We start from the raw sequence: 13918 nt of genomic DNA, 5'->3' as shown, positions 1-13918 counted from the left end.
TGTGAAACCAGAGCTTCTGACATAGCAATGCCAAGTACTAGACAAGCACGAAGATTTACTGGTGCAATATCTTATTTAAAGCAATGACATAGGAAATCTTTGAGGCTATTTTGAAGTAACTTTATTAGGATTTAAAAGAAATGTGTAACCAGATTTTCAGCTTTGCTCCTTCACATGCCAAGTTTGTTGGAAAACTAGGATTTGTAATTTCTACATCTCACTGCATGACAGGAGCCTGTATCATCCTGGTTCCAACATTCTGATTTCAGATTCCTTAGAGACCAAGAACCAGGAAATTCATGATGAATATTTCATTCCCCATTCTTTATGCTCTATAATTCTACTTTGTTGTGTGTAAACGAGATATACCCACACAAAGTCTTACCAGGTATCCCCCCCAGTCCCTCTGGAGACTGCAGTCTCACAGTTATGCTCAGTCCTGCAAGTTGCAGAGTACAAAGTTAAGCATCTGCTTAAGTGCTTTGCTGGATGACAACTGCCACTCAGCAGGATGCAGAGATGAGTCCCAAGTAGTTGTAACCTCATCTCTGTGTTATCAGGCTTTAGTTGCCTGGTAAATACCTTTTGTGTTTGGTCTTAATGCCTGAATTTCGTATATAAATTGAGTTCCAAGGGGTATTAAGTCAGTGTCTTAACTAAGCATGTGGTTTTCCATAATCTCTCCCATCAGAAACAATACCGTCCCTGTTTAGCTTATGAGAGACACATACTCACTTGGTTTCAGTGCACAAAGTGCAGAAGTCAGTTTTTTGTGCAGCTGAGTATGTTTTTGCTTTCAACTCCTTTGAGGTGAGGCAGTTGAATTAATTCTGCAGATCTTTGATCAACATGAACAGGAGATACTTTCAGCAATTCAGCTTACCTGATGTTGTGTGCAGAAGAGAACAGATTCTTGGCAAGTAGAGTTAGTCCTGCTTTGAAATTGCCAAAGTCTGGTCTGTTTATACTACACATTTTCCTACTTAGCAATGAGGATGAGTTAGAGAATAATGTAGATATGTTTTGAAGGGGGCTTGGATGTGGGAGAAAAGAAGGAAAAAAGTAAATTCTAAAGTCAGGAGACCAGGTTTCTGTCTGGATGAAATAATTTCTTTTCAATAATGTCAGAGGATTCTCCCTGAGATGTGACTGGAAAGACACTTTTTTTTACCTGAAGTCCAATACCTCTCCGTAGAAAATACCTTCATTTAAGAAAAAAATATTATACACTTGAGTAAGTACTTAGCTCAAGTTGTTACTTGAAAACACGTTACCATTTCAGAGAAAATGTTGTCTTAGTTGTCTAGTATAGAGTTGATACAAAAGAGTCACTTGTTTTCAGTCAGTGAGCTTATAGTGCTAAATTTGTGCAGGTTTGTGACACAGCCTGTGTGTATTGAAGGAACTGCTATAACTTCCGTTGAGTTCTAGTAGTTGAGATTAAAATACATAATTGTTTGATGGTGTCTGTTAAAAACTATGGGAAATATGTTCAGGTTTTAGAATGTAATTCATGAAAATTCATCTGATCTTGAAGTGTTGTATTTAGAAAAGGTAGATTTTTAAAAGAAAATATGGGAAACAGCAATCACTATTTCAGCTTGTTTACCCCAGATTTGATTTAATTAGAGAAAGGAGTACTCATCACTGTCATTAGAGCACTGCCCCATTCCTACTCTATATCGGGTCGTTGGGGGTGGTTTTGGCATTTGGTACTCAGAATTTGTTACTGAAAATTAGATTCTGATCTAGAAATAGCCCAGCAGACTCAGAGGAAAGTCTCAGCTGAAATACTCGATGGGTACCGTTAATTCTATCAGTTCTGGCACATGTGTGTACACCCCTGTTCAATTCCTGCAGAACAATCTGCAGCTTCAATATGTTTTAAAGTATTTTCTGAACTTGTAAGTGAAGTTATTTAATGTGTGTGTAGAAGAATTGGCTAAAACTTCCTGTTAGGTTCAGTGGAGTCAGATTTGTTCTTTTATAATCAACCTGTGTTTTAGTAACGCGTTGGCTCTGATACCAGCTTGCATGAGAGAATTCCAAGTATTCACTGCAGATATGTTTGACGTCACTTTTCCCCCTATATATAGATTTGCAATGTGCGTCTGTTCTTGCTAGCTGCAGACTAGAACTTGGCGTGAAGAGGGCTATAACTCATTTCTATTGCAAGAGGAGCCCTTGTGGAAAATCCACAGGGTATTTTGTGCTTTTTTGCTTCATCGCAGCACATGAAAACATAACTCCATTAGCTGCTTTGGGTGATGCTGTGCACTTCCTCCCATGTACAAATAATTTCTAATGCCAGCGATAGATTTTTGTTATTCTGTGTCACTGACTCCTTATAAAGGGCTGGGAGAGGTAGAGAGGAGTCTTGTCTTGGGAGGTTTATTTGGAGAAGTACCTGTCTTTCGGAGTAGGAACTTACGACCGGTGCCATGGGTGCTTTCCAAAGGACAAATTTTAGTAAGGCAGAGACAACATGCAGAATGTTTTATATTCAAATCCAGAACCTTCAAAGCAACTGCAGAATGCAAGTCATAGGGGGAGGCTCTATATTCTTATAAATAATAAACCTGATTTTTCATCCTTGCTTAGGAAAGTGATAAAAATAAACTCAGATTCAGATTCCAGAGCCCAAACACTGTTCCTTTTACTTATTTCAAAAAAGAAGAAAAGATTTGCAAAATTATGGGAAAATAGTTTTTTTAAATTTTTTTTTTAAGAATTATGTGTAAAACATTATCAACTATCAATAAATACTCATTCCTTTTAATGTTTCTGAACAATGCACAAAGGCCAGAAATACAGGATAGTATTTCTGGTCCTAGCACTGACTGAAAGGAGAAAGGATCTCTCAGCAACAGTGATTCTATCAGGTCATTTTCTTTCTTAATTTCTTTATTTATAATGTGTAGCCAAGTGCAAGTTTAGAATTCTTTTGAACAGGAGGAAATCAATCCTTTCTATTCTTTTCTTCATGTTTTCTCTGTCATAATTACCTAAATTACTTGTTCTTTGTTTTTCTATCTACATAACTGGAATATAACTAGCTGTGATGACTCTCCCCTTGCCCCAACAACCTAAATGCAGTAGCTGCTGAGGTTAAGAATGTATTTCTTACATACTGGTGTTCCCACCGTTAGCAGTGATTATCCATTTGGTGTCCTGCTGGTTTGAGGTAGCCAGAGTAGATGAATTGTTAGTGTAATTCATTACAACAATTACAATGCCACTATTAAATAGCAAATATGTAACATCAAGTTAAATACTTGGATTTACATAGAAAAAACAGCATGTGTTGTGTTTGCCAGTTATGCAAGCCATGGGTTTGGGTTTGTTTTGTTTTTTAAATGGAAGAATCATCAATTATACTGCTTTAAGGTTTTGAATTGTGTTCTGAAAAAACAGCTATAGAGCAAACTGCTCTAAATTAGGGTTTTCCAGTTCTTAAGGAAGGCTTTATCCTCTAGCCAGAAATCAGAATCTCTGGAGATGTTTTATGTCTTCCACTAACTTTATTAAAAAACATTCTAAGAAAAATAGCCATTAGAGAGATAGCAAGTTCAATTGTGCACTCTGTGTACAATTTCTTAAGGAAATTCCACAGCGAAAACAAACTTGGTTTTGTTCGGGTTCATCCATGCATGTCTCATGGCGAAGGGGAAGATACTATATATTATCATAGCCAAGGTGGGAACAGAGTTAGAAATCCAGACAAGCAGTTGATGCTGAAGGGTTTACTTCAGTAATCCATTGGAGCACCAAGATGATTATACCTACTGAGACCCCCTTGCTGTGCTGGGCCTCCTGTGCTCTGGAGGTTCTCAGTACCTGCAGCCTGCTAGCACAGGGTGAAGAGATGAATTCATGGCTCATTTGGCCATTTGTCCTTTTGTGGACAGGGAAGGTTTTAGTGGTCTCCCAATTACTGAAAATACAAAGATGTAGGAAATGCATCTTAGCCTTTCAATTTTGCTCCTATTTAGTCACAGCATAGACTGAAAAAATGAATACATACGTTGAAGCATAATTTCTGCTGCTTTATTGTGCATGTCAGTTTCAGCTGTATCCCTGGAGGAAGTCAGAAGAGCAGGACTTAACCACTGTCAGATTTTTTTATAAACTCTAATGATACATTTCTTACTGGAATGTCTCAGAAATCCTATCAAGGTGGTTTAACTATTAATTTTCCTTAGCATTGTTTATTGTGCGTTATACATAACTATACAAAGAGAATGTCATCCCTTCTCTCACGTTTATAAAACTCAAGCAGTCTTTTTCCATAAGATAAATTCCTATGTCACTGTGAAAGTTTCCTAAGGGATCCCACCAAGAAATTTTGAATACAGTTGAAATTATTTGCTGGTTATTCAAATACCAATGGTTTGTACACTCTGATTTGTTTTCTGCCATTGGTATTTCATAGAGACTTTCAAATGGTGTATTTTCAATTTAAAAAAGAAAGAAATCACATAAGGACTTTGGAATGCTGAGGCTGTGTGCAGCTAAAATAGGAAATTAGATAGACTTGGCAAATTTTTCTTCAGGATAAATCTGACTATAGAAGAATCACGTGGCACTTGTATTTACTGGAGTAACTGCTAGATAATATAGCTAGGTGAGGAAGACGTAAGTTAAAAACCAGATCTGATTTACATTTTTATTTTAGTGACACAATTATTTATATTTTTTCTTAATTTACTAAAATAATTAATTTAATTCTGGAATACATTAAGATAGTCGTGCTCTATACTGGGCTGTGCCAAAATTATACCTCTGGTTCTTTTAAGTCCCAGCTTTCTGAAATTTCATTTCAGGAATATTATTCAAATTCTAATTTCCACTGGATTCTTTTTTTTTTTCTTTTTCTTAGTTTCACCCTCTGAAGTTCTTCAATTTGCTCAAAATCATGTGCTAATACTTAGTATTTTACATGTTACAGCATTGAACTTGACTGCAGTCCATGAATGTGTCCAGCTAAGTTGTCCTAAGTAAATGTATGATAACAATGGTCTCTGACCAGAAAGAAGTCTCTGTAACATGCTCATTGCTTTTGTCTGCCCTTTTTATGTAAATTCCCATTTTCATGTTCTGTCTTGGGCAAAGGTTGTTTACTGTCTGTTGTCTGTTGAAATTTTTCATCATATAGGCAAAATGCAGGATGGGAATATGGAGAACAGCCAGAACAAAGGTAATCTTTTTTCATATTAAGGAGGTTGTGGATTTTATTTTTAGCATGTAGTTAAATTCTGTTAAAAAGTAACATGACAATATGTGATTTGTGCCTGTGTGTAGAAGTGGCCCTGTTGTTCAAACAGAATGTTAACACCCCCCCCCAAACAACCAAACCTAACAAAGAAACCTTCCAAGGTGTTTATAACTCACAGACTTTTGATGTATCAGATATTTAGGATAGGAGAAGAGCAGTATTTCTAATAAGCCATTTATAGATTATACTTTCATGTCACAAAGCTCATTTAAAATCCATTTTCTTGTGCAAGTTATGTATGCTATGTATTGTTAGTGGATTTCCAACCGTATTTTTGGTATGTCTCATCACTCCTGGTGTTTAATGGCATTGTGTGGACCCATTTTCTTTTGCAGGGAGAAGGTAAAGCAGTAACTTAGAAGGAAACTTAGAAGCCAAGAGGTTATTCAGCAATGTAAGAGTATAGTGTAAGGATAAGTAACAGGAAGATTAAGAATCTTAGAAATTTCTTATTTAATGTTCAATCTCAGGAAGAAATTCAAATAAATATTTTACTTTCTCTGAAGCAAAGCCATGGTTCCTTTTCTACAGTATGAGACACGGTTGTCACAATTTCTTTGGGTTATGCCAAAGAAGTCATCTAAACTATAGTTTAGATAGTACTAAAGATTGCAAAGGTGATGGATCAGAAACTGAACAGATAAACTCAGTGGTTAATGGTACAAAACTATTAAATAAAATGGTATTAAATGAGTAAGATTTAAGGTTAGGTACACAAATTAGATTTCCAGGTCAAATAAGCACAATTTTGTACAACCTGTTCACGAATGTCAAAGCAAAGCTGTTTCATCTCATTCTATTTAATTTACTTATGTCTGTGTTCAATACAGACCAGACACATACACATATATAAACTGGAATGTCATTGCTTTTAAAAAACATGTCTCTCTCTTTGATACTAAAATAAAGTTTCCTTATATTAGCATTAGCATTCTTTCACGAATGGTTGCTTTAGCCTTTAAATTGTGTGCTTTTTATGGGAGACCGATGATGGTGTTGCCATCGGATGGTTAAGTTACTCGAACACTGAATGCTAAGGAAACTTTTGAAGTCTAGGTTTAGCTAGAATAGCAGTTTGCAAAATGTAGTCCCCTGGTCTCTGCAGTGCCCATGCAGTCAAGACATCAGGCCCACAATCATCTGTGGAACCATGTTACCTTTAAAATGTCTTTAAGGTGTTGACTGTAAGGGTGCATTGTAATCCATGAGACATAGCAACATTTAGAGAAATACAGAATGTCTATTTGCCAAAGCATTTGAGATCTAGTCTAGGAAATGCTGCAGTACTGATGTACTGTTACTTGACAAGTAATCTGCAAGACATTAAGTTATATATATGTGTATAGCACAGAATGTCATCGGTGGTTTAAAAAAAAATCAATAAATAAAACCCAGTGGCTTTCATGGTGCTTGACAAACGGTGCAGCGCTTATCCCCATGTTTATGGGGTGCACATGGGTGTGCTTGTACATTTGTGCCCTGCTGACCCCCCCTGGGTCTTACAGGGGTGTCTGTCTGTCATGGGAGTGAAGTGTAATCCTGTGCATTGATACAATCATTTGTGTTGCAGTCAGCCCCTGCAATGAGTGTTGCTGGTTGAATCAGTAAGTATCTACACTATGACAAAAGGAATGAATACTTTTGGAGTAACTGTTTTCTTCTGCATTATTAGCCAAGCAGCAGGATGGGGCTGCTGCCATGGAGATGCAGCCACTGAAGAGTGCAGAAGGGGGAGAAGGAGATGACAAAGACAAGAAGAAATCCAACATGCATAAGAAGGAAAAGTCTGTTCTTCAGGGAAAGCTGACCAAGCTGGCAGTCCAGATAGGCAAAGCAGGTATGACCGGATAACTGAGTTAGCAGTATGTTATACTGGCAACAAAGGGGTTTAAAGCCAATTATTCTTAAAAAAGGGTGGGCCTCTTACTGCAATATTTAGAAATGGGTCATCTTAATGCTTTTCTAAAGATAGCATGTGGTATTGAAGATCTCTTATTCTCCTAAAACATAGTTTTGACTGTCAGGAAACTGGAAGCTTTGGGCAACTTGGATTGTAATGAATATTGGAATCAAAATGAAATGTAGCTTTTGTCATAGTTAATATTCCCAAGTGCAGTAATTACAGATTTAATTTCCTATCCACTTAGAACTTCTGAGTACACAGTTTCAAAATCTCTAATATCATCTCAAAATACCACTCACACAGTATTTCCCTGTTACTGATTCAGAAAGCATTCTGTTCTCTCCTAATATTCATGTTCCTGCCTTCTACCCAAACATGACGCATCCAGTACCACATTGTCCCTACTGTTAGAAGCAGCACGTCTCCAACATGTAGGTAGAAAGTGAAACTCTTCCATAATGGCATAATGTTTGTTAGGTTCATTTTTCTAGTTGTGTTAAAGAGAACTTAATCTCTGTCCAGATCCTTGGCAGACGCCCTACACCAGATGCCTAACTTTACCTCTGTTCAGCCTCCTTTATCCTTCTGATTCTACCCCTGCTACTCCTTCTCATTCCTTTTTAAGTTCATTACACTTAGTTATCATGTAACACCATGATGCCATTTCTGTCTCCACCTGAACAGTGCATGGCTCGGAATCTGTGGGTATCATCTCTGTCATATCCAGTTTCATGCTTTGCCCAGTTTCATATTCCTTAATCTTCTCTGCGTTGTTGCTAGTTGTACAACAGTTGCCTTGATATAAAATCACTTCATTTCTCATGATCATTAATATCTTAAATACCTTTCTACCTTGCCTTCTGATTATTACTCTCTGGTATTTTGGCAGGGATTTGACTATTACTTTTAAAGTAATTGTATAGGGATTTCTAAACGTAATGTGGCAAGTAATAGGAATTCAATTAATTAATCATTGCCTCATTTGATTTTTCTTTCTCATTGGGCAGTCTCTGGGGATGTCTTGCGTTGTCATGAATATTTGCCTTTACAATATTTTAATGGTTTTCCTTTATCCTCTGGCATATACCAGTCTCCCTGGCTCATCTGTTTCCTGTCAACCTTAGCATCCTTCAGCTTACCCAGTCAAGACATGAAATTCACAGCATTCTCCTTCTACTGTATGATCTCATTAGAGAGAAATTAATTTACTCTGAAATGCAGGCTTAACTGCTGCATAAAAACCTGCCAAAGAAGAGCAATCATAGAAGGCAAAATAGATGTTCCAATGGAGTTTGTATGCTCAGATCCAGGCACAAAACTGCAGAGGGGGAGTGCTTGCTTAGCAAAGCCCGTGTCACTAGGAGAGCATATTAAGTCCCTGAGATCTTCCATGAATTCTGTGAAATATTTGTTGGTGTCTCTTGTGCTGTGCTGTCAGTGTCGTACCTCTTGAGCCTCTCTTCATAAAAATATGCATGGTTTGCATATGTCCCTTTGAAAAGGGAAACCTTGGAAACACTGGTATTTATTGTATTTTCAAGCAAGGAGGGAAAACCTGCTCTGTGGATGATCCAGCAGCATTGCCTCATTGTATTCAGCCAGGCACACCAGTAGGGCTTTCCTAAAATACCTTATACAGCAACATAAACTACAGGAGACTCCTTTTCTCAAGCCTCTTAAGATAATCTTACTTAAAGAAAGATGAGTGTTTGAATATGGATAGACTAGTAATTTGTAAAAGGTGGAGGTTAAAAGGCCAGATAAATGTTGTACCACTCAAAGTAATGCACTAAAGGGAAAAAACTTAGCTTCAGTAACAGCGAGCTCCTGTGGAACCAGACTGGCTGTGAAGTTTTAGAGGCAGCAGTAAGATGGTACTTAAAAATTAACGTGATATGATTCAGCTGTTCTGTAGAGCTCAGTGTTTCCTTATTCACTGGAATGTAGGGCTGTTGTAAATGCATTATGGTAATGTTTTTTCTGCATCGTAAAGTATAACATTATCATCATGATTGGTACTGGTGAAAAATGTCATGTAGAATAAGAAAATAATTTCATATCAAATTCTAATGTAGATTTCTAACTGCACATGTTTTTAATTGTGTTTTGGTTTATAGTAATTGATTATTTCTGTTTTCAGGTTTGGTGATGTCTGCCATCACTGTAATAATTTTGGTACTATATTTTGCCATTGACACGTTTGTGGTCAACAAGAAGCAGTGGCTGCCTGAGTGCACGCCTGTCTATGTTCAGTATTTTGTTAAATTCTTCATTATTGGTGTTACTGTACTTGTGGTTGCTGTTCCTGAGGGACTTCCACTTGCTGTCACTATTTCTCTGGCTTACTCTGTAAAGGTAAGAGACATTAATAATAATTATGGGAGAAAATGCTGTTCAGTTGAGTTTACTAGTGAGGCTTCAGGTTTTATTAGGTGTGATGAAAAGTGGCCTGTAAGTAAGTGTGCTCAAAATATTAATGAGTGAAATTCCTTGGAAGTGAAACTTTGCTTTGTGTTAAAAGTATTTCTGTCAAAACTGCAGCTACGTAAGTATTCTAATACATATCTTTAAAACTACCCAGTACAGGAATATCAAACAGCAGAAACACCTACTTAGTTTGCAAGGGCAACAGAAATTTGTTGAGCAGAATTTACTATGAGATTTTAACACAGAATAACTTTGTATTCACATTTTTCTTGTGCAATAGTACAAAAGTTTTACAAGGATTTGAAGCCTTCAGGAACACTTTTCAAAGAAATGAGAGAGTTCCACTGGAGCTCTCACGTACTTTTCTTAAGTGCAGTTGCAGTTCTTTGCAGCCAGTGTAAATGATTCTATGAGGAAATGAAAGAGGATTAAAATCCTGGACTTGTGGATCACTGTTATCTCAGGAGTTTTCTCAGATTGTTTTAGCAGGTTGGTCAGATTCTGGGAATCTTAGATGAAGATTTTGTGAAGTTGATTTCTATTTAGTATGTAACTAAATGAATGTCTGAACATGAGGAAGGAATAGCTTGATTCGTATGTAGCCAAACATCATTATTATTCGGAAAAAAGAGCTCCTTTCAAGGATGGCATTTTGCTAGTAAAGACTTTAGCTGCTTTTAAAATACTTTCCCATTCTCCTTATATCCTTCATCCAACACGTGCAGCACATAGGTAAGTATCTACATGTGCGGTGTCCAGCTGCCATACAGCTGTGTGTACAAGTGGTAGTACTGCACCCTGTGAGGACAAGATACTGTCTGACAGTAATGTCAGGTGATGGGACACAGGATGGTTTTAATACAGAGAAGATAAAAGCAGTAACTCTGCATCTCCAGGTGCACAGTGCAGCGAGTACTCTACCTTGGTGGTTTTTTGTGGTGTGGGGTTTCTTGTGGTTGGTGGCATTTGTTGTTAGTTTGTTTCTTTTCCCAAATGTGTGGTCCCTCTGTGTGCTGCAAGATCTCATCCTGGCATTGGGAATAGTGTTAGAAAACATCTAATATTTGCTATAATGATACTGTTTAAAAAAAAAAAACGTGCTATCTTCAGTTTCTTTAGCTAATTTCCTAAAATGTATATATACTGCAAAAAAGGATGGGACTGTGTTGGTTTATGAAAGGCAGAATTATTGCAGGGCTAGTCACTGCTTGGTTGTCTGTGACTAAGCATTGGGTTATCATCCCCAGTCAAAGTTCTAGTTGAGTGAGTGTTGTGTTCTCATGGACAAGACTAAATACATGCATTTTGCTTTTCATAGCTGATGTTAAAAATCTATCAAAGCAAATCTTGACAGCTCTTTATTTTGTTTTTTCTCAGAAAATGATGAAGGATAACAATCTGGTTCGCCACTTAGATGCTTGTGAAACCATGGGTAATGCTACAGCCATCTGCTCCGACAAAACAGGGACGCTGACGACCAACCGGATGACGGTGGTCCAAGCCTACGTTGGAGATGTCCACTACAAAGAGATCCCGGACCCAGACTCCATACCCGCCAAAACCCTCGAACTGCTGGTTAATGCAATTGCTATCAACAGTGCTTACACTACAAAGATCCTGGTACGTGGGCTTTCTCTGTCAATAGAAAGAAACCTGGCAGAAGGAGTTGTAATGTTTTAAGCAATGTTAATTCCTTAACATCCTGTTGTCGATTATGGAGCGTTAAATACCATTGAGGTCCTCAAAATGACAACAGGTGCTGTAAGAAGTACATATTTATATCTTTTAAGGATAGGGATGTACTTACAAGTACAAGACCATGCTACATTTAAAACTCTCCTGCTGTTGGATTGGCATGGCCCAGTTCTGGTGCACGTAAATTTGAAAGCAGAACAAGTTGTCACTGAGACTTCATATGTGCACAGTTATTTCTGTGTGTCTAAGAACTTTCAGTTAATTCTCAAACAGGACAAATTGGATTGGTTAAATCAATGAGGTTCATGATCTTTATTCATTCTGGTTTGAAGTGAATTACATCCAGAAGTATTTTATTCAGTCTGTAAAGGAAGGCAAAATGGAAATATCCTGCTTGCTTACAGCATTAGATTCTTCTGTAAGAAGCTAATTAAGAGGCTGAAAACTTTTGCAATTCCAATTGATTTGCTCTTTTAAAGGTCAAGCTTAATTTTAGTGGTGCAGAACAAACACATTTTTTTAGTTTACGGGTTTACGTGTTGTCCTTTTCATAGCTTTGTGCCGAGCTGTTTAGTGTAGTCTTGCCTGCACTTCATGTTTGTTTTAAGAGTATTCTTTTAAAATACAATCACAGAAAACAGGATACAAACACAGAAATGCTGCTGAGGGCTGGAGCACATAGTTCCTTGAATTCTTGCAGTGTAAATATCTGTATATTAGTAACAATCAATACTTGGAAGAAGGATGTTTAGAGAAACCTGACGCAGATATGCCAAGTGTGTTTGTAGCAAGCGTGGTTTTGAAATGAAGGCTCCTGAGGGCTCTGTAGCCAGGATTAGTGTCTGACGTCAAGCCACAGCTGAGGCACCCTTCAGACAGTCATCTGTGCTGTGCTTGCGCTCACTCTTCTGTTCCCACTGAGATCTCCCTGGAAAGGGAAATGTGGGGAGAACCAGCCCCTGAGGCAGCTGGAGCTGCTTCCAACAGCATGAGTGGACAGGGAATCAATCACACAGACCCTCCGTCTGCTCACAAAGATGCCATTTGTGGGCACCTTCCAGCTGAAACCAGCCAGCAATGTGAGTGCACCTCTCTACAACTGCACCGTAGACACAAATAGCTCTGGTCAACTGAGGCTGGATCTTATTCTGTCCTTTTCCTGTGTGCTGTCCAGGTCAGAATCGACCAGGATAGCTGAAACGCAAGATGGTCCTTCCACTCTCAGGTGGTTCAATGTAAATGCTCTGTAATAGTGGGCATCTTATGGCAGTGGCTTTTTGGAATCTAATTTGTAGATTAGCAAGAGTATTTTACTATTGCTGGATAAATGATGCTTTCATAAATCAGTATTACATTTGATTGTTAGGGAGAGGAACATCTTATTTTAATACATCTTATTTTAGTATTTTTACAGCCTAAGTAAGATTAGGTACTTCCTTCTGTAGAAAGAGAGACAGACTCAAACTCGTCCTCAGTGCTTGGGTTAAGACAAGGTAATAGGGACAAACTGGGATGAAGTCTAGGAGGTAGCTATATAATTGTGTTTGTGTAACTGCTAGAGAGGTGATGCTGGTCATCAGCATCAGTCCTTGCTGCCACTGTGATATTTGACTTTGGGAGGGCTTTGAGAGAGTATTACTAATGTTGGCAGAATTTTCCTCATTCCAAAGGAACAACAAGGCAGAAGGCAGCAGGTTGGGTGGCAGTGAAGTCAGGTGTGACTGGCAGAGCAAGACTCCATGTCTGCTCTGCTTCATTTGTTTTACATTTAACTGTTCATTCTGAATGCCTGAGATCACAGTAACCAGTGTTTCTGTTCAATATCCATTCCATTGCCCTCTCTGAATCTCAGAATAGATTCAGGTTTCTGAGTGGCATCGGACTTCCCAGAGTGATGCACCTGTAGCATTAAATATAATGTTCTGTCTTTCTCTTGTGGTAATAGTTCCATTTGACTGAAAAATTTCTGGTCAGTAATAGTTCTTAGTATTTCATTTGGTCTCAGTATACTTTTGAACTTTTATTTAACTCTGGTTTGACTTCATTGTTTCTTGTTGAAATGAGTTATGTATGTCTGTTAGAGTCGATATTTCACCATTTCAGTTCTTTTTTAGCTTTACACAGAGACTGATTCTCTGTCAAACTGATAAATGGGTAAAATCCCCTGGAAATCACCCTTGTGCTGGATGCATAGCAGATGACTACTTGAACTTCTCCATGTAAAAATAAAGGTGATTTTTAGCTATGATTCTATCATAACATCAAGTCTTGTGGTACAGACACCACAAGAATAACAACTTCAAATATCAGAGGAGTTCATTTATTCATTGTTTATAACAAGCTTAAGCTAAAGCTTAAGATACAAGGTATTGTTCCATAGCCCCTTTTAAATCATAAATAAATACAGTTAAAAATACCTAAGGGAGTTGTTTCTAGGATTAGGCATACAGCATGATTCTTCTAGCTGCTGATACTGAATGCAAACTTGTGCACTCATTCTTAGAAGATATTCAATCATATTGTGAACATCAGCTCAAACCCAAAGGGTGCATGTGTTATAAGATTGAATTTTACATATGCTATTTTTAGTTATCTAGTTATGTGTATGCTGTAAATTG

The 13918-nt window shown here is 37.7% G+C and overlaps 1 protein-coding gene across 1 annotated transcript in view; it reads left to right on the top strand.

Moving 5' to 3' along the window:
- LOC104409805 (plasma membrane calcium-transporting ATPase 2-like) overlaps window positions 1-13918 on the top strand; it is a gene marked incomplete at both ends in the record, with an annotated part of 74673 nt that overhangs the window by 13506 nt on the left and 47249 nt on the right. The window contains 4 exon segments of the mRNA XM_010019791.1: window positions 5156-5197; window positions 6948-7112; window positions 9319-9533; window positions 10983-11225. Of these exon segments, the coding sequence (XP_010018093.1) occupies window positions 5156-5197; window positions 6948-7112; window positions 9319-9533; window positions 10983-11225 (665 nt within the window).

This window comes from Nestor notabilis, unplaced genomic scaffold, assembly GCF_000696875.1.
Source record: "Nestor notabilis isolate BGI_N333 unplaced genomic scaffold, ASM69687v1 scaffold12600, whole genome shotgun sequence".
Lineage (NCBI taxonomy): Eukaryota > Metazoa > Chordata > Aves > Psittaciformes > Psittacidae > Nestor > Nestor notabilis.
The sequence above is the reverse complement of the archived record's forward strand: the minus strand, read 5'-3'. Positions and strand labels throughout refer to the sequence as shown.